This window comes from Hesperophylax consimilis, chromosome 25 (genome assembly GCF_061612785.1).
Source record: "Hesperophylax consimilis isolate HC1 chromosome 25, BYU_Hcon_1.0, whole genome shotgun sequence".
Lineage (NCBI taxonomy): Eukaryota > Metazoa > Arthropoda > Insecta > Trichoptera > Limnephilidae > Hesperophylax > Hesperophylax consimilis.
In genome coordinates, this window is record NC_142860.1 from 16,725,500 (window position 1) to 16,751,104 (window position 25,605).

Genomic DNA, 25,605 nt, shown 5'->3' on the forward strand with positions numbered 1-25,605 from the left:
AAATCCTGATAATAAATGTAGTATACAATGCAGTTTCCATACAACGCCTGGTAATATCATGTTCAGAATTTGTTTGTTTATTCCATAGCTTCATACAATGAGCAAACATCGATAATAAATTAAATAATTTAAATAACACTGGATTAAGGCACTTCGCTTGGCGAGTGTCGCATGGCGCGACATCCCCAAAGGAGTGTTCTCCGTAACAAATAACTTAACCGCGACTTAGAGGGAGTATTACATCGGTACTGATGCAGTATCTTCGTGGGTCGGAGGGGTAGAGACTTATTGGGCGGGCCTCTGGGCGGCGTAGGCCTGCTCCTGGGCGTCAATAGCTCTGCCCCATCCGCCACCGTGTCCACCGCCGCTGCTGCCTCCATAACCGCCGGCATCTCCGTATCCGGAAGATCCACCACCACCACCTCCGGCGCTGTACTCAGTGTGGCCAGACGTGTGGCTGCTGGTGTGGTGCGGGTGGGCAACCACCTCGTAGGTCACGTGCTTCTGCTGGGAGAGCAGTTTCTTCAGACCGATGATGGCGGACAGCACCAGGGCGAGCTTGCCGATGAGCAGGGCCTTTCCGGCAATGAGAGCGATAGCTCCGAGGATCAGGGGCAGAAGGGCGGCGGCCTTCAGGGCGAGTGCGGCCAGCAGGGGACCGATGATCTTGGCGGCCTTCTTCTTCTTTCCACGACCCTCGACTCCATTGTCTGAGTCCAAGAAACCGTCGGCAACATCCTCGAGGGCACGACCACCGGAGGCAACAGCGCTGACGACATCGCTTCCCTTCAGTTCCAACTTGATGGTGTGGGTTTCCAAGAACCTCTGAACGCGAGAGAACAGCAGGCTTTCGATGGGCTCATCTCCGTTCAATTGCCTGGGAGCTCCCTGCTCTTGTTCCGCTCCGGGGTTCCTCACTACGGTAACTCCTTCACTGATGGAGAACTGTTCCTTGGATCCGAGAAGTTTTTCGACGAAGGTGTAGATCTTGTACTTGATGCATGAGGCGGAATCCTTTCTCAAGCAGTCACTGTAGATGCTCTCCAGGATGTCGTTAGAGTCTTGTATGGAATTCCTGGAAGGCTGGATGGAGCGAGCCTCCTGAGCGGGCAGAGCGAAGGTAACACCCAAAAGGGCCACGAAGGCAAAACGCCTCATCACAGACATAGCGAGCGAAAAGAGAAGATTACTACTACTGAATTAGACGCGCGATGCGACTCGAATGAAAGACGGCGAGATTATGATGGGTGTAAGGTCGCATCGAGCTTATATAGCTCCAACCGGGTCACCGTATGGGAAAGGCTCTCCCCCGCTCGCTCACACTCACACTAGATCTTTCTCTTTTTTGTACCACACACTAGTGGACTATGGCAGTATCCGGCGAACCCGAATTCTCCGCCAGACAGCTGTGCACCTGCTTTTTACTAACTAATCCACGATTTGACCACACGCCGAACTCACACACGCCAAAATACATCCCTTCACCCATCTTACTATCAATCACTCCGTACAATCTTAGTTCCCTCATTACACCGGTTCTTAATTTCACCTCTTCTCTCCTTTTTTCCTCTGTGCTTCATGACTTAAAATTTGCCCACTTGACGTGTGTACGCATGTTGTACTTGTAATATTTTTTACAGAGTATGCGTCTGAACGTATATATTAACGATCAACGAAACAGACTTTTACGCTGGTAGAATTAACGAACAAAAAGAAAACGAAATCACACTTCGAATTCATAAATCAGATTTATTTATATTTACTATTAAAATAAAATATTTTTAATAATGTTACAGTTATCAGTTTAATCGTTGTGATCGATTACTGAACTATTTAATACTCTGATCTTGTTTTACTTTTTATTAAGAGCAAGGAAGTAGACTTCTAGAATGAACTCGTGAGAACAATGCTAACATAATACACATTGTCTTGGTGATTACTGATTACTGATTACCTACACGGGTACGTTCGATGCATACTATCCTAATATTATTATTGGAACGAATAATTGTACCTATACCATTTTATGAGAAAATACCTATTTGACTTTGCTGCTCCGTTTATAATATCTGCCATTTATTATTATTAGTGTGAGATTGATACATTTAATGATTGTGGTTAAATACGAAATGTGAAGCTTACAAAAGATTATTTGTGAAAAAACAAATTAGTTGTACCACAACTAGGAACAAAGTTTCAAATTATCTTCCAATCATTACAATTCTTTATTTTGCTTCATATTCTTCCCGTTGGAAGTCAATGCACGGACTTTTACGCCATGGAGGTCATTTATTCATTGGTTTTATACTTTGCGAGAATAGTTTTTATTACTTTATAGGTGCAAAATACATCCTTGCCAAGAAAAGTAAGAAAATACCTAGTTCATTTATTAGATGACAAGGTTTCATATACACATCCTTGCCAATTAAAAAGAGCAAATAACTATTTCATTAATTAGATGACACGGTTTCTATTTAATTTTCGATTTATTTTAATTGATCGATATTATAGCTGTTTTAATAATTTTACTCAAACGTCACAAGAAGCCAAGCTAGGAAGCTTTAATATTAAAGCTTTATTACCTTCGATAAACGAAAAGTAATTTTATACCGGTCGATAGTGAGTTGACATCGCGTTTGGATCCCACCCAGGCGTAGTGTGTTTAATTCCTCGGCTGGCTAAGTCCTTCATCACAACACAAGCAACATTTTCCGCTTACTGTGGTGGTAGTAGGAGAATTTCAAATATTGTCGGGTTATTCGTAACCCGGGAATGTTTGTCTTTCTTTAAAAAAAATAAAAAACAAATTATCAATGCAAGTGTGAGAACAACAAAAAAACTTTAGAACTGAGATCTGTCTTTCTATACAATACACTACGTGGCCCTTTTATGAAAAATGTAAAAAAAACTTTAATAAATTAATAGACGAGACAAGAGAAAATTTAAGTTTCATTAGTATTTTTGCTTGTTTAAAATGAAAAAAAACATGAAAGTTGAAAGTGCAGAAACTCGCGTGTAAAATAACAGAGATATTTAATAATCATTTGAATTTTTCTCAAATAGGTATTTACCTTTCATATTTTTACAACAAAATTCAATAAAATGGTTTATTTAAAACATAGAGCATCTTTAAAAATAACAATATTATTTCATCATAAGCCTTAAGCTGCAAACAATACATGTATACATTCAACAAGCACGCAAAGACCGTGTACTTGCCCCATACAAATGTGATAGGTTCATTGAGCTGATCTAGGATAATGAGTACCTACAACAACTTTACTATCTGAGAACGTGCTCAAATGGAAAATATTGAACCTGCGACCTCCGCAAGCAGAACGAAAGTGCTTTACCTCTAGGCCAAGGGAACTGCAAGAACGAGCATTGTGTTGGAAAATAAATTATGCATAATTCATACAAGGAATGGAATGGCAGGTTCATTCACTTGAGAAGAATGCTGTGAATTCGAAAAATTCAAACTCTACAAATGATATGCATAGATATTTCAAAAATTGTGGAAAAGAGTTTTTTTTTTGAGAATTGAGTCTGTGGTATTGAGAATTGAAATTGTGGAATTGTGATTTTTTTTATATGATACCTCAAGATAGTAGCTAACTGCGTAAAGAAAGTGAAACTATATCATTCCCACTCGCATTTATCAACCAGCCACCGAAAGGTCATAATATGGTGAATATGATTTTCTTTTCAAGCTTTCCCTTTGCTGAAGATCACGGTTGTTATTAGATGAATAAAATTCTTCCACTCCTCCCTTATCTGTATTGTACGGAGAGCTTTCGACACTAGATTATTGGAAGCCTAAAGCCTAATTGATTTGATATTTATTTATCATTGGGAATTAATATTAGGGAAGAAAGATTATTGAAAACTCATAATACCTATCGAAAAAAGCAGAATAAAAGTAAGGTCATCATCTATTTTCAAAATATTTTCATCGTTGGATACAAGAAGAAATAATAGAGAATAAAATAAAATGGTAACAAGAACAAATTCATGGAAAATAACAATTATAATATATTTTTTAATATCTCTCGTTATTTATGTTTTTTACTTTACTTTTGATTTCATTTAACAGATAATTGACTTACAATTATTTTTATTTTATCATTTCTTAAACCATTACAATTTTTTTTTCGACTTTATGTCAGGGTTAAATTTTCCCCGCAGGAATTTACTATTATTGTTTTACAGAATATTATTTAATACATTTTTTGATCGTTTTTACTAATACTGTACCTTTATGATTATTCAAATTTTTTACACTTTTTATCTAATGGCACATGTTGCGCCGTTTGTATCAAAACAAAATTATGTAAATATGCCATTTAAGATTTTTTTTAATTATATAGGTGAGTTGGATAATAAACCTATATCATTGATATATTCTACACACGCGAGTGAGAGGGTTGAAAAATGCTTTATTGCTAATGTTTCTAATTTTTTTTATGGTCTGGCTCTCACATTAAGATTAATTTTAAAAATTAATTAACTTAATAAAATTAATTAATAAATTTAACGCCTGTTAGTTAGGCTTTTAACTACTCTAGCGATGGGTGTTTGGTTTTAGATTTGACCATTCGATTTAATTACTATAATTCCTCCTTTGACATGGAAACATATAAATAACTCTTTCTAGAATGGACCGTTTATCCCATATGTTTAGGTTATATAAATTTAGCATATTTTGGCAAACGATCGCTCAAATTTTTTTTGTAAACATGCCATAATATGCCAAGAATCGTTGGAAGTGGTTAAGATTGAAGTATGTTTTTTCTTTTATTGTAAGTATTCAGAATTTTGCTTGTTCCCGTTTATAGGACATAGTCTTAGTGAAAGATCTTTGATATACCATTTTTTAACAAATACGGAGAATCTTGATAACTAAGACAGGTCACGGGTTAAAATCCCGGTGTGAGCAAGTAAATTTTGTTTGATTAATTCGTGTTATTTTACAATTATTCAAAAAAAAATATGTTTGGCACTTTCCAGAGTGGAAGATACTCTCAGTGTCGCCCTGGTGTAAGACCACCATACAGAATTGAAACGTTACTTAAAATGGCTTTTACCGTGTTTGGTGAACAGATCTGATTGGTCAGGTAATCCCTATCTTCCTCTTCTTTATCTCTTTCTCCTCCCCACTACCTTTAGCCTCACAAAATTCCCCGATTGAGGATGCCCCAGTCTCACTGCTTGGGGCTGTGTGGTATTCACATTAAAAATTAAAAATAATCGTCAATTTATTAAATTGATGTAAAACCCGCATCCTGCTTTCTATTCTCACAACTCTAGTAAAATGGATGAACTGAAAATTTAAAAGAAGAAAATTTTATTTTTCATTAACTCTCAAAATGAGGCCCTGGGAAAAATTGGTGCCCTACGACTACATCTGTCTCGATATATTATGCTTTCGAGGTTAATTAAAACAAAAATTGTTTTAATTTAATAGCCGCTCAGATACCATTAAATTACATTGAAAATGTCACGTTAGCGCTGCGTATCATTTTGAAACGGAAGGAAGTTTTGAACTTAAGGCGATGCCATACGTAGTAATTCAAAATCATGTGTTTTTGGTTTGAAAATTTGGTCGCCTAGAAATGTTTCAGATGCTTTAATTAAATACTGCGAGTAGAATACATCTTGGCATTTGAAATAATTGAGTATTTTTTAGTTAATTCTTTTTATAAGCCCACAAAAAAATAATGTATAAGGCCTATGAAAACTGCTTTAAAGTTCAAAATCTCCTTCTTACGAACCTATTTTCGGTTATGATTTTATTGTATAATGTGGCAAATTAAGTTAGTTATAAAATGATCGAAAAAAAATTAAATATTTATGCCTAAACATCCACAAAATAAAATAAAAGGCACTTTTTGGCCATGTTTTTTTCATGCATAAATCAAGACAGGCGGATGGTGTTAAGCGGGAATTTAAACCTTATCGCCATCTAGGTAAGGGTTGTTATTGATAGCGGCTTAATTTAAAATATTACACGACGTAGTGCATCGCCTTAATAACGTTAACTTGTAAATATTCAAAATTCTCCAATACATTTATTACGTTCTGCTTAAAAATTTTCACTCTTTTCGCGCACCCTGTATTGGCATTGCAGTTAACGTATAATATGTACGGAAATTCTCGAATCGGCCCCGACCTTACTTTCCCTTGTCCGCTAAAGATCGCCGGAATATGGTTGCTTTCAAGGACACTGCCGCCGCGTAGCGGCTGGCCTACTTTGCGAATTACTATAAAATGGAGATTGGAATTTAATATAAAAAACTAAAATTTTATCACAATAAAAACGACTATTATTTTTATGTGAGTACCGCCCAAGAGTCTTAATTGATCTCGAGTATATAATAGCTACGTCCATCGATATATCAACTCTAGATATGATATATCTTCCAAATTCGGTCGAATAATTCGGCCTACCAATGGTAATTTTATAAGCAAACTCTCTGTCTGAATCTTTCGCTTTGATTCAAAAGCATAATATCTTATGAGATAACATAGTTCCTTGCAGACTGATGCACCTTGGAAACGATCATTTTAATGACGGTGTCATTTAAACATCCACGTTACGCTCTGTCTAGACTTTGTTGGTCGATGGGTTCGTCATTTTAAGTTAGCAGATGATTTTGGAGGAATAAAATATTGCGACAAGCGGTCAAACAGGAAAATTTTAGACATTTTAATTAGCAGACACCAACATGATTGTAACATTTAGTTGAATGTTAAGCGTGACATTTTCTGAATTGTTCAGAAGACATAAATTTTCAACATGTTATTGTTCACGTTGGTTGGTCAAAAATAACATTTTTTACGAAATCATATTATTGTCCATATACCAAAGTAAAATGAGTTTTCAGAATAATAAAAATAATTGTATTTTTTTCTTGCTATTCTACTTTTATTATAAAATAAGTCTTACTTCTTACAATATTTATGCAAGGAGTTGCTGTAGCTTCACTGTACTAATAACTCTTGGTATCAAAATAAAACAAACGAAAACTAAAAATGTTCGCATTACTTTATTTCTATATTCACATTGAAATTCTTACAAAAATAATGTTAAAGAAAACATATTTTTGTATACCATTTCGCGTAAACTGGTTCATTTTTTAGACCGCTTTCGTGTACTCTGGTGTACAGTAAAATGACCATGCTGAACTCAATTGTAGCACCCGTGGTCATACAAATGTCCTCATATACGTGTAAATTATTCATCTTTGTGTTTAATGCGCACACGCGCCGATGGAAAGGGGCAATTCTACTACATTACAAACATAATGCATTAACGATCGCATAATACAGCCGATAAAAAAACTCCAAATAAAATGGCTTAGTAATGAGATACAAAGCACATATTATGATCGTTACAAATAACTCTCTAAAACGAAATTACATACCTTACGTAAAACGCCATACCACCTTTGTTCTAACACATTTTGCTCGTGGTTTCATCCATTAATATTTAGATACCAGCCGAGACATTGTATCTCTACTTTTCGCCAAAAATACGTTATGGACTACATAGTCTCTATGAGCGAAGCCACATTTGTACGTGTGAAACGCCTCTAATACATACTGTTTCAAATGCATTATTATTTCAAAGCGTTAAAAGCTTTCGTTACTTCTATTTGTGGGTCCTTAATCTGAGATTATTTTACTTCGTTTAACTCCAAATTGTGGTTTAGGGAGATACAGTATCTTAGCTTTATAATTTACTTGCTGAAATTTCCCGTGTTGTCCGGGTATTTCTCCGAATTTTTCGAAATCAGATTTAGACAAAAAAATCCTCTTTTTTTGAATTCCAAAAGAGTTGGATGTGTCTAATTTAAAGAAGAAAAGGGGATGTGTCTAATTTTTCAAAATCTGATTTAGACAGTGAACTTCCTTTCTTTATGTTTTGAAGGTCAAGTTTTGTAAAATTTCCTCAATCTAAAAAAATAACTATAGATTTGTTGAAAAAATCAAATCCACGCTTTACGCCACAGACACTCTTCCATTTAAAAATAATAAAAAGAGATTAATAATATTAATAAAATATAGAACGGTCTTTCAATCTCCTTAAAGCATTTATACTTGAAGGTCATCTTCAATGTTTCATCATATTTCTAATCGTTAGTAGTTTCTCTATGAAATCTGGTTCCAAATTGTGGTTTCCTGGACTTTTATGAATTTGTTTTTCTTCATCGTCTTCCCAGCTTTCTTGAGCTAATGGCGCTTTTCACTTGAAAAAAATGCATGCCATGTAAATTCCAGGTGGCAGTGTTCTGTTAATAGTTCAACTATCTCCCTCAGCAAGATTCCGTTTAAATTTGGTGTTTTGCTATAAAGTTTATTATAACTTACTTCGTTCACTCTGTATTATTCTAACTTTTGATTAATATTTAATAAACCTTAATTATGTTTTCTAGTAAATTTTAGATTATGTTTTTGATGCATTTTCTACATTGTTTATTTTTTCAAAGGATTCCATCAGATATTCACTAGGCACTGCCTTTAAACCATGCGTAGTAAGTTAATGATTCAATTACAAAGGTACAGCATTGTCTCATTGTCTGCTTTTAAGGTCGAGAAAAGCCTATCCGGTGAGTTATGAAATTCTGTTAGAAAGGTTATTTCTAAATTAGAACCCTCCATTTATACCAACACGCTCTGAATCAATTATATACACTTTTGTTGGTATTTATAACTGCTTTAGTTGTTGAATTTTTATTGTGATCGTAATTTTTTTATTTTATTATTTTTTTTAATATTCAATTAAAATTCGTTTATTAAACATAATTTCACAACAGTACATTTTATTAAGCACGAGTAAAGCACACAGTGAGGCTCACATTACTAAATCATATCTTATAAACAAAAATATTCTAATGCATAAAAAATTATATTCGATGTATAATATTTCTCTGGTGAATAAGACTATTTTTTAATGACAATACGAGTATCATTGTTATTTAGCATTGTATTACATCGTTGTTTTTAGATTTTTCATTTTTTTCCTAACCAGCAGTTTAAAATAATTTTCGTGTAACTCAGTACAGCTTTGCAACCGTATACGAAAAGAAAAGTGAAACAACGGTAAAGTTTTTATGAGAGACGTAGTAATAAGTTTTTTTTCTTCTTCATTTTAACTATGTAACCATTTGTTCCGTTGTTTTTTCAAGTTTAATTTTATAATGTGCATTTGTTTTCGCGAATTATTAAAAAAACATAAATAATTTTAAATTTTAGCTATCTAATATTATGACACAAAATCAAAGAATATAATTTGATTTATAACAATAATGCATATGTAAAATACAAAACAAATTACAAAACCATATTGTGAACTAAATACTAAAAATTATAGTAAAAATTGATGATTAAAAAAATATATATAGTGCATTTACCATGGAGTGGTAAACTAGTATATTTGGCAAAGTATCTAGGTAGATTTCATTTTATTAATAATGCCTAATCTCTAACTACGTCTACAACATTATCAAATCTTAAAATAAGGTAGTTGATTCATAGATCTGTTAACCTTATAAATTATTTTAAAATTGTAACAGAACAAGGTAAAGTATACGCAAAAAATAAAGTTTTAACTATTTCATACAACTGCCTATTACTAACCTACCTTCTTCTATCTATCTTTCTATATAAATAAAAATGTAAATGTTTGTTTATTCAAAATCTTAAATCTCCCAAAGGTTTTCACCGATTGCTTTGAAATTTTGGCGCAACGTTGCATTCGCATACGCATATGTTTTGGCGCAACGTTGCATTCGCATACGCATATGTTTTGGCGCAACGTTGCATTCGCATACGCATATGTTTTGGCGCAACGTTGCATTCGCATACGCATATGTTTTGGCGCAACGTTGCATTCGCATACGCATATGTTTTTATTTACTTATATTAAATACATATTACATTTTTTAAAAACAAAACACGCGCGAATATTTCTGCACAGACAGACTGAGCCAGAGCAACGCTGGATGGGGTACAGCTAGTACTAAAATAAATCCTTTTACTTATCATTTCAATTTAACATACCTTCAGGCTAGAGCTATATGTTCCAAAATGCAATTTAAATGTAAAGATACCAGAACTCAGCATTTTAAACACTCGCTTGTAAACTAGGTACACATGAAGTTAGTAATAGATACGCAGATGTGGCAGATTTATTTAACTGCACGGAAGGTAGGTACAAGAAGGTAATACTATAATATTTACTTATATTTTGTGTGTACTTGTATCTCCTGCTAATGTTTTCTTCTAGTCTAGAGCTTGAATTCATTTTAAACTTTATGTTATCATTTTAGGAGCAAATTCCACAGACAATTGTTTTTTTTTTAAATACAGGGTTTTCCAATACGAGGTGTTATTTTAATATTCAATCGTAAAAGATCAATGGTTTCGTTGCTTGTGTAGCACGAAGCGCCGTATTGTTGAAAGTAAACGTTATCCAGATCAATACCATCCAATTCCGTTCATAAAAAATCATTGATCATCTCTCGATAGCGCAATCCATTCATCCATTCACCGTAACTGTTGTTCCAGCCTCATTTTCGAAAAAGTAAGGTCCAATGACTCAGCTGGACCATAAACCGCACCAAACAGTCACACGTTGAGGAAAGAGAGGCTTTTCGACAATAACTCTTGGGTTTTCCGAGCCCCAGATGCGACAATTTTGCTTGTTGACGAAGCCACCGAGGTGGAAATGGGCCTCATCACTCAACATGATTTGCATTTGATTCACTCAAATGAATTTTAATAATTTAAATGCGTTGTTGAAGCGTGTATCGTTCAATTTTTATTAATGACGTAGTTTCTACTTGTCAAATGTTAAAAAATAACAGCTTCAAAAGTAACATCTACTGAAATAGCGGGCTATTCAAAATAACACCTCTTATTGGAAAACCTTGTATATATTTATTTTTTTGCTTATACTTGTAACTGTGACATGCAAATATCATTTGCTTATGCTTGTATACTGTGACATGCAATTATTATTGATGGTGTATTTTTACCGTGAATATTTAATACATTTTAACCACAGACATAGGAATTAATAGACGAGAAGATAATGGCGAGGGGTAAAATCAACTGTTGAAGAACGAAGGGGGTTAAGATGACTGTGATTCGTCAATAAATCAATCTGACAGTAAATAGGCATCTCGCATTATAATATCACCATTTAGTTCTTAAAAGTAAAATCTGCTTTTGAATGAATAGACATTTTTACATGGGAGCGCAAATTACTCGCCACGTTGTGAACTAATTTGCGAAGTCCAAATTCGGCAAAGTAAATTTCTTCTGTTTGCAGAGTCGTAGTTAGTTTCAGAGTATTTAGTTAAGACACTTTTACAAATGTTTCATAATTTACTTACCCCAGTAAACAACGATGAGCACACTTGAGAATCGCTACATTGTGATGTGATAGTATATGTTTCTAAAACTGATCCATATAATACAGTGTGAATAAGCTTAAAATAAAGTAAAATAATGCTTACTTATGGAATGTAATACGACAATTGGGTTAATTCTCTTTTTCACATCTATTTTTACAAGTTTTCATATCACAAGTCAACATTTTGCCGTGTTATTTCGTAAAATGAACCGATGATGCCTCGACCATAGTTCGCACAAGAATGATGACGTCACGTTTTCAAATTTCACTTGAGGCCATACGCGAGCCCAGCCGGCTCCAATGGAACCGGTATGGGGAGTGGGGATAATACGCTTTTAATCACTTAGGGCAGGTCTACTAATATTCATATGTCTATGATTTTAACCAAACATTTCATGGAAGAATTACCACTCCGTGTTTTCTTTTCCTCGTCCACGCGTACATCTAATTTAAAGTTGTTCACTGTCGAACCGGTAATTTGTGTCTTTAGAAAACGTTTTATCGATTTTTCGCTCCAAGAGTACATTTTGTGATTTAGTTATAACTTGCTGAGCAGTAGATCCTGGGTACGATAATTACGAATTAATTATATAATATTAATTTTTAGCCCTTCTATAGTTAAAAATTTTGCATGAAAAATATAATGATTTGATTTGTGATATTATTAACACAAGGTAATAAAATATGATTAACGTTAATTTGCGTATTATCTAGCATCGAAAATAATTGATTTTGCCTTTGTCACCAGCACGGTATACGGGGGACTGCAAAGAAAATTTGAAATATTTAAATAGAAAGTGGAGGATATATTTTGAATAGTTTGGTAGAAAGCAGTCACTTTGTGGTTTGACATATTATTTGAAATAAAACAAGAACTTTGTTGAAAGAACCGCGATTAATATATTTAATTTTTTTTTAAACCGACCGGTTTCGCTTAACACAAGCATCTTTATGGTATATAATTAAACAGTTTAATTTTATAGCCTGAAGATGCTTGTGTTAAGCGAAACCGGTCAGTATTAAAAAAATTAACAGAAATTAAAATGTTTAAATCGTGGTTACAAACAAAGTTATTGTTTTATTTCAAAATATTTTGAATTATCATGTTGACCTATCAGAATCAAAACGATGTTTGCACTATTTAAAGTAACTAGTTCTGAAAAGCAGGATTTTTCTGAAACTTTCTCTTCTTCGATCTCAATTGGTCTCATAATAAATCATTGTGGGTCCATAGTACCACTTGCTTCGGACAGTGGTGGTCTAGCATTAACGAAACATCTTTATTAACAATTCTATGCCGTTATTATTAACTGAGCGTAGCGAAGTCTTGTTGTAACTCGACCGTTTGTATTTCTTCTGTCTGTGAATTTGTTTGTATGGTGAAAATGATGACCGTTTTAATGGTTTACAAAAGATCTTTTTTTAAATGTGAAATCTTTGTTTTATTTTGACTTTCTTATCTCACAATATCAATATTATGCTACCTTCCTCCCTGAAGAAAGATTTTAAAAAGTGCAATTTTCATTAAGATAGTGACGTCGCTTTGGACAATATTTGTACAACTAGTAGATAAAAACCCGCAACCACGGGTTTATTGTTTGTTTGATAACTTCAGCGTTTTTTTTTTAAATACCAGATGGCGCCACTTCCGTTTACAACACACCGAAACTGTACAGACATGATATAATACTCATTACGTGGTGTCAGATAATAATTCTAATACCATATTACTTACTTGAATTTTAAAAAAGTTGAATAAAATACATATTGTTTGCAATTAAGAAGGTAATTAAGTATGTACTTACAAAACTAAATACTCACAACCAAATAATTTTGGTTGTGATTTATTAAAAATGAGATAATTAGAAACACATTTTTTTTGGACGTGAGGTCTACTATTTACAAAACTACTAGTCTATCATACTAAACATGCACAATCGTTACTTTTATTACGAAAATACTGTTAAAAATAAAAACAATACCAATCTCGTACCTACTTTCAAAGAAATAAAACTTTCAAATTTTTCATTACGTTCTTGTTCAAAGTTTATAATTTTATCTGATCCTCTACAAAGGTAAATTTTCATAATATTGTAAATTCCCAAGACATATTATTAGAATAATATATTATTAGTTGTTGAGTGGTGAAACGCGAGTAGAAACTTTACGGATATAACGTAGAAAGGAAATTACATGGTTTATTCATAAAGTGCGCGGACGTTGAACGCTGAGATTTAGATATCGCGCTTCTAACAGGCAAGTCATGGGACTAACTACAAACCATTTAATAAAGTCAGTGTCTCTGATGACTGCTATGAAGACATTTCTGTAAGTATCAGAAGAGTACTTAGAAACTCTCGAGATGACCAAGGTACTGAATATTACTATGAAGGGTTCCACGATGAAACAGAACAATGAAAAAACAGAACATTGAAGAAAAGTGATGAAAAAAGTAACTTATCTTATCTACTAACCTGAATTAACCTTCAATTTTCAGGTTCGTTCTTTTCATTGTTTTTTTTACATTGTCATTTCTTAAAACATATAAAACACTTCCTTTTACACTTACATTTGTAAGAAAATCTCTATTTTGGTGCAGAGTTAAAAAAGTAATTACCTATTTCAAATTATCTATATGTAAAAAAAAATTGTTAAATATGATCCTAAAATAGTGAAAAACAACGGTTCCGCTATTTAATATGTTCTAGATATGAAAAACAGGGTATTTATTTAAATGCTACTTATTTTTCAGATGTCAAAATGTGTTTTTTATTATTTAAACAAAGTCATGATTTATTAAATATTTTAACATCAATTATTATTAATAACAATTGTTTTTTTTATTAACATTAGCGAGGTTCTCTATTATTCGTATTCATAAAGGGTGTCCGGGGGTAAAGTGCACTAATTTCGGGAGGTTATTCTAAATGATGGTAGAAGTAAAAAATAAAAATTACTGTTTTCGAAATTCCATTTTTTTCGCATATTAATTATTTTTATTTTTCTTAATATCTTTCCATAGAAAAATATTTATTTTACAAACCATTCAACATTTTTACCTAAAAACTACCTTAAACGTTGGAATTTCGAAAAAAGTTTTTTATCTTTTCTATTTCTAAAATCATGTAGAATCACCCCCCGAAGTAAGCGCAATTTACCCCCCAACACCCGTATAAATATCTTCATTTCGAACCATCTTAAGTAATCTTCTTTTTTTACCTCAATATGAAACAAATTTCACAACATTAATTTATATTACTTTAAGATTTTTATTATTATGTGAATGAATTAATAAATAGAAAATTTTAATCAATATTTTTTTTTTTATTTATAAAAGCTCTCTTTTTCATTTTTTATTGATTCTAATAAGCTCACATCATTTGAGTGCTAATAAATTAGTATGAAATAAATGGTTTGCTAACAGCAGTTTTTTTGTAAAATAACATGAAGATAAGAAAGTATTTAATTGATGAGGAACTTAATGAATTTATTTGACCAATAAGAAACAGTGTAAAAAAACAATTTAAATAGCTTCATCAATAAATTCTTGGGAATCGGAATGGATTAGTAGTTTCAACGTAAAAAGCAACAAAAAATGTCAATAAAAAGCCAAGATCCGTTTTTAGTAAAAAAATACCGCTTTCTACTTTAATTTTATTTTATTTTAATCAGCGTGCGTTAAAAATCTTAATTATTTTAATGCGATTTTTAAACAGTTCGTTATACTTTATCACGTTGAACTACACTTAAAAGAAACTGATATTCATCGGTTCAATATAGCTGGCATAAGAAACTTTTTTTACCACTCCTATCGGTAGTTGGCTATCATCAGATCAATCTTGTAGGTTACTGAACTTTACTACTGTGTCTTCCGTTAATTTTTTTCTGGCTTAACAGTTGGATAATTTTCATTCGTCGTCTAAAATTAGATGACCAAGCAATAGATTTTTTTTTGTTTCTGGTACAATGTCCTCTCCAGCCGGACTCCGGCAAATCCGCTTGCACCGCAGTGAGAGGAATGGCGTCATATGCCGTCACTCCTGGCCACACTGACCTCCATTCCTACCCACCCCTCATACCCTTTTCCTTCCCAGAACTTTCTCTTTCCTTTCCTAAAAAAATGTCCTCCTGACATCATCCCCAAACATAGACCAAATTATTTTATTCAAGACATCCTGTGATATATTCAGAAATGATCTTCCTCAGAGCCTAACGTGTGGAGTTATGTACAAAAAAGTCAATCACGCATCGCGGTAAAAGTAACAAATAATTAAATCTTTCTGAAACAACTGTTTATTGCCTACACTCTTAAATTATTCGATTAGTTGTTTATTAAATGAGTAAGCGAAAACTAGTAGTTGAACCGTTAGAACTAAATGATATTCGGACTTGACCTGTATTTGCTCGTTTCTAGTTTGAATAATTATTCTATCTGGCGAATAAGCAGTGATGGCTTTTGCGTGAATTTCTTGTGATTTTTTTCACATTGGTTATATTTAACAGCTGTGATGCTTAAATATGTATATCACTTCTCAATAATGTGCTGGATCATTTGTGTTGTATTATTTTCTCTGGAAAATATCAACCATCACCCAATGGCATCAAGAACAAGAACAAGAACAAGAACAAGAACAAGAACAAGAACAAGAACAAGAACAAGAACAAGAACAAGAACAAGAACAAGAACAAGAACAAGAACAAGAACAAGAACAAGAACAAGAACAAGAACAAGAACAAGAACAAGAACAAGAACAAGAACAAGAACAAGAACCAGAACCAGAACCAGAACAAGAACAAGAACCAGAACAAGAATAGGAAAAATAACAAGAACGAGCACAAGAACAATAACAAGAACAAGAACAAGCACGAAATCAAGCACAGTGAAAAGAACGAGAAATTTTTCTTAAAAAATAACATGTCATCTTAGTAATAATTAATTTTCTATTCTAGATTATTAGGAGATTAGTGTCATCCAGAACAACCCGAAATAATGTGCATGAAAAAACTGTAATATGTATTTATTTTTATATTGACACAGTCATATTATGTATGTGTTTAGAAAAATTACATGATAATGTTAGAATATATTATGTGTAATATTACTTTACATGGTTATTATTTTGTGTCAAATAAAGAAGTCATCTTTTCTTTGGACGACTGTAGTAAGTGCTTGATAACATTATAGAGGTTTACTCTGATGTACCTACCTCAACATCTGGTCGTGAAAACGAGAACATTATATTATTTATTTTGACCCACCAAAGATAATATTATGCATTTGGATTAATATTTATTTTTAATAGATTTATTACAGTTGGTTTTCAATGCGTAGGTTAATATGCTCTAAATTCCAATTTTTTTTTTCATAAGGTTAAATTTAATTTATTTTTTTAATAACATACTTCATACTACACTTCGACGAGGCGTCTCTTAAAATTTGGAATTGCTTTTAACCTAATTGTCATTTTTGTAATTGGAAATGAATAAGGGGACATTTCAGACAAGCGATAATGTAGGTACCAAAATTATTTGGTTTAAATTAATTAATTAATATTTATTTATTTTAAACCTGTATTATTTTATGTTTACCAACAGTGTTCAATCTAAACGTAAACTTCTGATCGTCTCTAAAATTGACTAAGGCAAATATATATTTTTATTGTTACTTTTACAAAAATTAAAAAAAATTATTTTCATTGGTCTGTGGTAGCTTGCTATATAAAATCTATTAAATACAATTGCTCGACAATGAATACATTTATAAAGAAAATAATATTTAAGTACGTGCTTGTACCAAAACCCATAAGTGACCGTTAGATCCCAAATAATTTAATTATTTTTTTATGTCTTATTCCTCACAATAATTAAAAGAAATTTAATTGGTTTTCGATTGATTCAATAAATTAAACCTAGTAAAAGTGAAAAAAACCGCAACTCTAAATATCTTCCGCATTCTTTGACATTGATACTGACACCGGACTTTGGATCAGCATTCAGGTCATGTGATTATAGGATCTCGGAGGACCAGATAAGTTAGGAATGTCCCAATTCTGAGATGAAATCGAGTCCATCTCGTTGCTATGCGCATTTTTCAAGTCGACGGACATTCCGATTATACAGTCAATTTCCGGTGCGTTTGGAAGACCGGGTTATTTGTATTGCTTATGATAAGATTATCATTCCAAATGAACTGTTAATATTTTATCTTCTTGATATTTCCATTACATCGATGTCAAAAATTATTTTTTCGAAACTATTTTACAAGCTTTTCCATATGGACAAAAGAACTCTTGTTTAAGGCCCCCTTAGCACTAATAAAAGAGACAAGGACAACAAGGATACAAGGAAAAGAGAACAATATAATAATGTAATGAAATTAATATCTGCGTAAGTATTTGAACATAAATTTCACTGTTCTTTGTTTTTATATTTATTTTTTATTATTATAAATTCAATTTAACATAGGTTAGTTTAATTAATATAGATTATCGGTAAGTATTTAAATTAATCTTATTGGAATAAATTTTTTATTGATAACTTTTGATGGCCAAGCCCTCAATGTAATATATCATCGAAGTTGAAGATTATAATGATAAATCTAAACAAAATATGGAAACATAAAAAAAATAACGGTCTCAATTGGGAACCGAACCCAGGATCTATGTTTTACCGGGACAACGCCTCTATCCAATTGGCTATCGGAACATAATTGTTTCACGTAATTTTTGTTGAAATTAAAAATCAGAATTAATCATATAACTATCGGCTGCTATCTTTTTGAATGATAACAAAGTTCTAAAGAGCTTTTTTGTAACCTAGACAGAGTCTCGGATAAACATTTTTTTTTTTTTTTTATATGGGACACCCACCATTGAATTTTTCAAAAAAGTCTTAATGAATATTCAACTTTAATGGAAAAACTTTTTTGAAGGTTTTACCCTTCAATGTAATATATAATTGTAAATCAGTTATGAGATCGTCGAAAATTAATTAAATTCCCATGGCCGGTAGGTTAGAAGCGCTGAAAAGACAAAGATCCTAGGTTCGAATCCCAGTTGAGAATGTTGCCTTTTTATTTTTCAGTGTCTTGTTCTGTTTCATGTTTTATTTATATTTATTATTAATATATTCTTCTTCAATGATAAATTAAATTTCCAAACACAATCCAATCAGTCGATCCGGTCCGGCAGTTCAATCTAATTGAAATGTATCTGTAGCTCCGACCACCGTAAACCATAAACCCATTTACCATCGAGGAAAATTTTAGATAAAACTGATCACGTATGGAAGTCACAGTATTTATCATAGAGGTTGTAGAGAGAATTGTATATTGCATTTCACTATGCATTATGAAGGTTCCTCACATAACACACCTACGCTACGATACGCCACAAACACCGCTTGTAGTATCTTTGTTCTATTATATGACATTGCCGCACGCTTTCTCACTAAATACATAACTTTGGTCTTATCTCACGTTTCAACATCTCCACATCTTAGGGCATCGTAATAATATTTGTTCAAACGAAGGAAAAACCAGTTTTTACGGCAAATATTAGATGCTGTTTGTGGTCTTACTTTCTGTTTCATTTAATCTTTAATGTCATAATTCGTAGACACCTTTAAACTTTTTACAAAACTTTATGTCATATCTTGTAATTGGTTAAATTTTTCTCGAAAATTGATACGGTTATCTTGTTGATTTTTTGTTATTGGGTCATGCTACGCTTCTTTGTCCTTTGGCCAACGTTTAAGACAACTTACAGTGTCTATTAATTATAAAATCTAAATAGTATAAAACAGTATAGCCTCTTTGGGCGCTTTGTTCTTATAAACTACGCAACGGATTTTAATAGAATTTTTTCTATCATTTAAAAATTTTCTTTTTCAAGGTTTATAAATATAAAACATGCATATTATATACATATAAAAAGTAAAGAAAATTCGATGTTTTCTGATCAAGTGGTAAAAAAAATATTTTCGGGCGCTTACATTGCTAACGCTGGCTAAACTTTATGAGATAAATCAAAATTATACACTAATGTAACTGTAATGGTAAATGTCCATTATCTCCTATGGATAACTCCCAGAAACGAGTACACGTCAGCTAGTTAATTATATTTTAATGTACCGTGCACATCCTTGCCATCTCAGCATTTTTTGTTGCTTAAGAACTCAAAGAATTGCTCAGTTAATGTAGCAATAATTATGAAATAATTAACATAATTAAAATGAAATAACTTTGTTTGAAAACCACTTTATTGTATATATTTATAACCAACCGGTTTTAGTTTAACCCGAACCTTCATTAGGGTTAATACAACATATTAAATTAATTACAGAGGTGTATGGGTACTTATAGTTAAGCTGGAAGAGGGAGAGAGAACATCAACTTAGGTGGGGGTGGAAGACTAAGGTAGGAGAGAGGGGGTAAACATAGGTGCAGGGAATGGAAATATATTTTTTAATGGGGCTGTTTGTTAAATCTAATTGTTTATTTAATAAATTGATTTTATTGACTTTAAGGGAGTTTTTTATCTCGAGTGCTTCTAAATTGTTGAGGCGTAGACCTATCCCTTTTCTATGTAATACTTCTATACCTGAAGGCTTATCAAATGAGTGATCTTTATCTATTAAATGTGTTGCAAATTCCGAAAAACCTTTGTTGTTTAAGCATCTCAAAGTCATCTCAAAGGCATCTCAAAATCTCTAAGCATCTCTCTCCTACCTTAGTCTTCCACCCCCACCTAAGTTGATGTTCTCTCTCCCTCTTCCAGCTTAACTATAAGTACCCATTTACTTCTGTAATTAATTTAATATGTTTTATTAACCCTGACAAAGGTTCGGGTTGAACTGAAACCGGTTGGTTACAAATATATACAATAAAGTGGTATACAAACAAAGTTATTTTATTTTAATTATTATAATCATGTATACCCACAAAGTGTTTGCTACAAGTGAAAAATTATATAATTAACAACTAATGTAACAATAATGACCAACATTTCATCGTAAAAACTAAGTTCATAAAGTAAATTGCTTATATATCCTATTTCAAATTACGCAGTTCATTTTTAATTTCAATTTTTCAATAAAGTTTTATTGTTTTCATTGTTATTTGGTCAATACTTTGTTTAAATTTCTACGTATAAAATTTGTTCATTGTAAAAAATATGTTAACCTTAATATTTCAACAATTCATTGTTTAGATTTCAGTGTAAAATTCTCAAGTTCACTGTTACAATAATTCGTTGCATAATGCTTACGTTACCAGTACAATCACAACGGAAGTCAAACCACCGAGTAATATAAAAATAAAACCAAAACGAATCAGGGGAATGGAGTTTTGCAACTCGACATAATGCTAAAATAAGAGTAAAAGAGTTGCAAGTCGTTGGTTGCCGCAAGTATTATAGCCGAGATCTACAGATGGAAAAATAAAACCAAAATGAATTCAACTCCTCGTCACGAAATAATGATAATAAAATGAATGAAAGTTGATCGTGAATGTTGAACGGAAGGTGGCTCCGAAAGCGAACGTCCTCATTATTTAGACTAGTCAAATGTAAAGTTTCAGTTTTAGATTTTCAAATGAATTTAAATTTGACGGCCTCCGTGGTAGAGGGATAAGGCTCTTGAAGAGCAAGCCAAAGGTCGCGGGATCAAATCCCGGCATGTGCAAGTATTTTTTGTTTTATTAATTTGTATTAGTTCACATTTAATTCATGTTAAATAATTCAGCCTCACCCCGTATGGGGATGCCAAGTCTCACTGACTCCAGATAGTTCGGACTCTTGGGCGGTACAAAAAGACACCATTCAGGAACGCAAAACTCGAACACGAAAATACCTTTACAATAATACAATTATTTTAAATTGCCAGAAATATAAGAGTAATTGTAATAAATATTGAAGACAATGTTAGTGATTTCTAAACGAAAATCTGAAACAGAAAAATCAGAAAAGGATACGGTCACATCTAGAACTCGAACCCAGGTCCCCTGTCTTTCCGGGACACTGTTCTACCAACTGAGCTAATGGGACCCTATCCCCCTCGGTCACTTTTAACTGTATCATACTTCGAATAAGAACTACCAACATTGTCTTCTTTTTTTTTGGTAGAGCAGTGTCCCGGAAAGACAAGGGTCCTGGGTTCCAGTCCTAGATGTGACCGTATCTTTTTCTGATTTTTCTGTTTCAGATTTTTGTAAAGAAATCACTAATATTGTCTTCAATATTAAAATATTACAATTTGAGGTTTTACTCAATAAAGTTATTCCGAAAAATAAAGATTAATAATAACTTCAAAACTTCTAAACACAACTAAAAAAGTAAACTCTAAACTACAAATAAAAAAACTTCTTACAAATTATTTTAATTCAATTAATTTACCCTCACCTCCATATACACACAAGCACCTCTTTTTATGGCGAACAATGATAAATAAAAATATCGATTCATAATTATAAGAAAGAAAAAAATATTTATAATTATGCCCTTGCAAATATTAAATTTTATCAATAAATTAAATTTTTGAAAAAAAAATTGTCACAATATGAGAATTGAGGAATCACACACACAGAATTACCCAACTAATACTGGCATTATTAGGGACCTGTGAGAGAAAAGTAACACGCTGAACACTATAACTTATTTCGAAATTTTATGTAGATACCTGCATGATTCATATAAATAATGTTCTGCTAAGTTATTCCGTGTTAATTTTTTTTGCCTTGATGGTAGCCAGTAGTAGAGGCAAGTAATGGGATGCGCCTTTTACAGGAGTTTGGATATTTCTTGTTCACTCCCAGTCGGCCTCGGTTTTGACGGCGTCCCTGGTTGACGAGTCAGATTCTTGTCTAGCAATCCGAAGGCCGCGGGTTCAAATCCCGGTCAGACCAAACTTACTTTTTTTCAATAATTCGTATTTTTTCACAATTTTGTTAATTCACAAAAAATAATATACTACAGTACCTAGGTACATTTGCGGCTCCTTCTAGAGTGGAAGAAACTCTCACCATCGCCATCGCTCTTGTTAAAGACTGCCATTCAGTACTATTGATTTCGACCGTGATGTTACAAATTTTGGTAGGTACGTAGCTATTGTAATGAGAATATATTTTATTAATTTATTAATTTTCGGAAAATCGACAATTTACATTTAATTAGTTTGTACATAAGTATTATATTGCCAAAAAAAACCAATTATGGATTTCCTCCTTGTGACTTAACCTTTACTGAGACAGCATAATATGGAATAAGTAAATTAAATTTGTAAGTGAGGAATATGAATAAAAAAAATTATACAAAACAGAAGATTATATAAAACGAAAAATTTACAAAACAATACATGTATCAATACATTTATAGCTATGGAGAGAGGTTGTAGATATAAATCAAATCATAATAGAGATATAAACAATAGAGACATAAACATTGTTCACAAACCATCAGAGAAATATTATTTTATGGACCTCTAGTATTTGGTAAGTTTGCAACTGAAAATATCAACCTTGGATAATACGCTATTGTAATTTTTGTATAGTCTATTCATGCGAGAATACAATTTTAAAATACTCACATTTTTAAACTTGTAAATATTCCCAGTATCGCACTGGAGAAGGAATTTCAAGAATTAAAACGATATTGAAATTGAATTTGTCCTTGTTTGGTGACCAGATCCAAACAGCCAGATAATAACCATGCTTCTTCGTCTCCATCTCCTTCTTTTTCCTACTTCGTTTAGCCTCACAGACACTTGATGGTTTTATAACCGATTTGGGATGCTATAGTTGAACTATAATAGTTCTACTGGCCCCGGACGGTTGGGAGCAGTTTTAACTCTATACGGAGAAAACTTAATGATATTAAATATTGTTAATTTATTTAAAATATCCTAAAATTATTCGTTTTCCAGTTAAAAATGCGACTGGAGGCCTATAACGAATGATTTGACAAATTTCATAACAAACTATCAGTAAAGAACGTATACGTTATGAAGAGGTCGGAAAACGTGTTCCGCAAAATAATAATAGAATCGCATCTCATCAATTATATTTATTCAGATAAAGGTACCTGCGTGATCACGTGTATTACCATATTGTATGTACCACGATATGTTCTGAAATACTAATATTTTATTGGGAAATGATCATGCAGTCACATTTTTAATGCCGTATTTAATTGTATCCGTTTAGTGCTGTACTCACATTTTAAGCAGCACAACCTCGTTCAATAAATACATTGTATTACTTTGATGCCAAAACGTCGTTTTACAAAATGCTCAAAAATTAGTAAAATGTAAATTAATCATTTCCTCTAATGTATTTGATATATTAATTCACACATTCTTGTCGCTGACCTTTTTTTCACTTCATTCATCCTGCTTTCTTCTGTCCTTGGCTACTGCGTACACTCCAACGTAAGTAATAATCTTTATTACCTTCTCTGAAACGTGTCTTAAATTTGCAATGACTCAGATTTTACTAGATAAACCATGGAAGTATCAAACTCAATAATAAATTTAAAGACTTTTGTAGAAAATCCAAAAAAAATGGTGTCACTTATCACTTTGATGGCAAATCTTCACACCACTGTGTGTAATGTGTTACCGTGTAAATTTACGGTCTAACATTACTTTTTGGTTTTTATGTAACAAGCCATGGTTATTTTATGTACTTTTATCAACATTTCTACAACCAGGATGTATTTTTTTAGATTACTTTCGTGTTGTTGAACTCTATTTTTTATTGTGTTTATTTCTTGCTAGAGCAATCCCGATGAGTTGCAGAACTCATTTTAGGGCAGGAGGAACTTACAATTCATATGTAGGAGGTAGTAAGTACAATTTTACAACGGTATTTTGATATCAAATATAAGTTTCACATTCAATACAGCATAAAAATTAAAAATTATAGTATATAGTTCTTAAGTTTGTTGTTTCATTTCCTAACATAATAATTTCTAGTTTTTTTTCACGCACTTCTTTGAGTGTGAATGATAAATTATTTAATAAACATTTTATAATATTTTCCAGCATCAATAGTTTTGAATCCAATACGCTGGCGTGACGTGGCACCTTAGAACTAGACAGACATTTTTCACACTTCAGTAACGGAATGTTTAAAATCATATCGTTAATAGGAGGCCTCACCTAAGGCATTGTAAGTCTTTACAATTTGCCATAGCAAATTCACAATAACGACAATACCTCATAAACTAGGTACGACATAACACAGTTACCTATAAAACATAACTGATCAATTGCCAAGTTTATGGGAATCAGTAAAATACCAGAACACAAGAATAATAACCATCGCCTTACAAATCGCTTGTTATTATGTGAACAAGAATTATAATAAATTGTGGGTAGTACAACAAATTCGTAACACTTTGCTGTTTTTATGCGCTACCTATTTGCATGTATTCAATTGTAAGCACATGATCATATAAAAATGATGCATTTCTCTGACGATTAAATAGTGAAGAAATAATATTTCGAGATACATTTTATGGTAAAGCGCATTTATTTTAATTACACATTAGCTGATATGTAGGTACTCGCCGTTGCTCAGAGACTTTTCTCTACTTTCTATAAATATTATAAATATATAAACCTCCTGGAAGAAATTCTCTAAACGGTAGTAAAAACCCAATCAGTCAATGTGAAAACCCTATCAAAATCCGTTGTGTAGTTTAGAAGAACTAAGCGCACAAACATACAGATGCGGATAGCGAAATTATTTTATAATATTTAGAAATTTAGAGAACAGGCTATTGCAGACCGATGAAAAGTCTCGGGAGATCATAATTAATTGTAAAATTTATGAAGATGGATATTTACATTGAAAAAATCATCGCCTCTCAAATACAAACATTTTTAATTTTAGAGATCATCAGAAATTTATCTTTCGAAGGAATACTATTAAAATATGCACTTTTCAAATTAAGTAATAAAAATTATTTAGTTAAAATAATATAGTTTTGGATTCTACTTTATCGCTTGACTAAAGTGTTCCCGCAATCAGTTATTATTTTTAAAATGACCCTTGGATTCAAAGCAAACAGTAAAATGCATTATTCACAGAAACGTGTTTAAAAAAAATTGAAATGTTTTAAATGCTTCGCGAGTAGACGAATTACTGACAATTCGTAAAGTAATAGTATAAAAAATTGGCAACCTGTAGA

At 32.3% G+C, this 25,605-nt stretch overlaps 1 protein-coding gene across 1 annotated transcript; it reads right to left on the minus strand.

Moving 5' to 3' along the window:
* Window positions 1-285: 285 nt before the first annotated feature.
* Osi7 (Osiris 7) lies at window positions 286-1,202 on the minus strand. Its single transcript, XM_089646697.1, has one exon. It carries the CDS (start codon window positions 1,165-1,167, stop codon window positions 286-288), a length of 882 nt encoding a protein of 293 aa, XP_089502823.1. The 5' UTR covers window positions 1,168-1,202.
* Window positions 1,203-25,605: the final 24,403 nt, after the last annotated feature.

Excerpts from the sequence above, each read along its gene's own strand:
- Osi7 (XM_089646697.1), bottom strand. The coding sequence starts at position 1,167 with ATGTCTGTGATGAGGCGTTTTGCCTTCGTGGCCCTTTTGGGTGTTACC.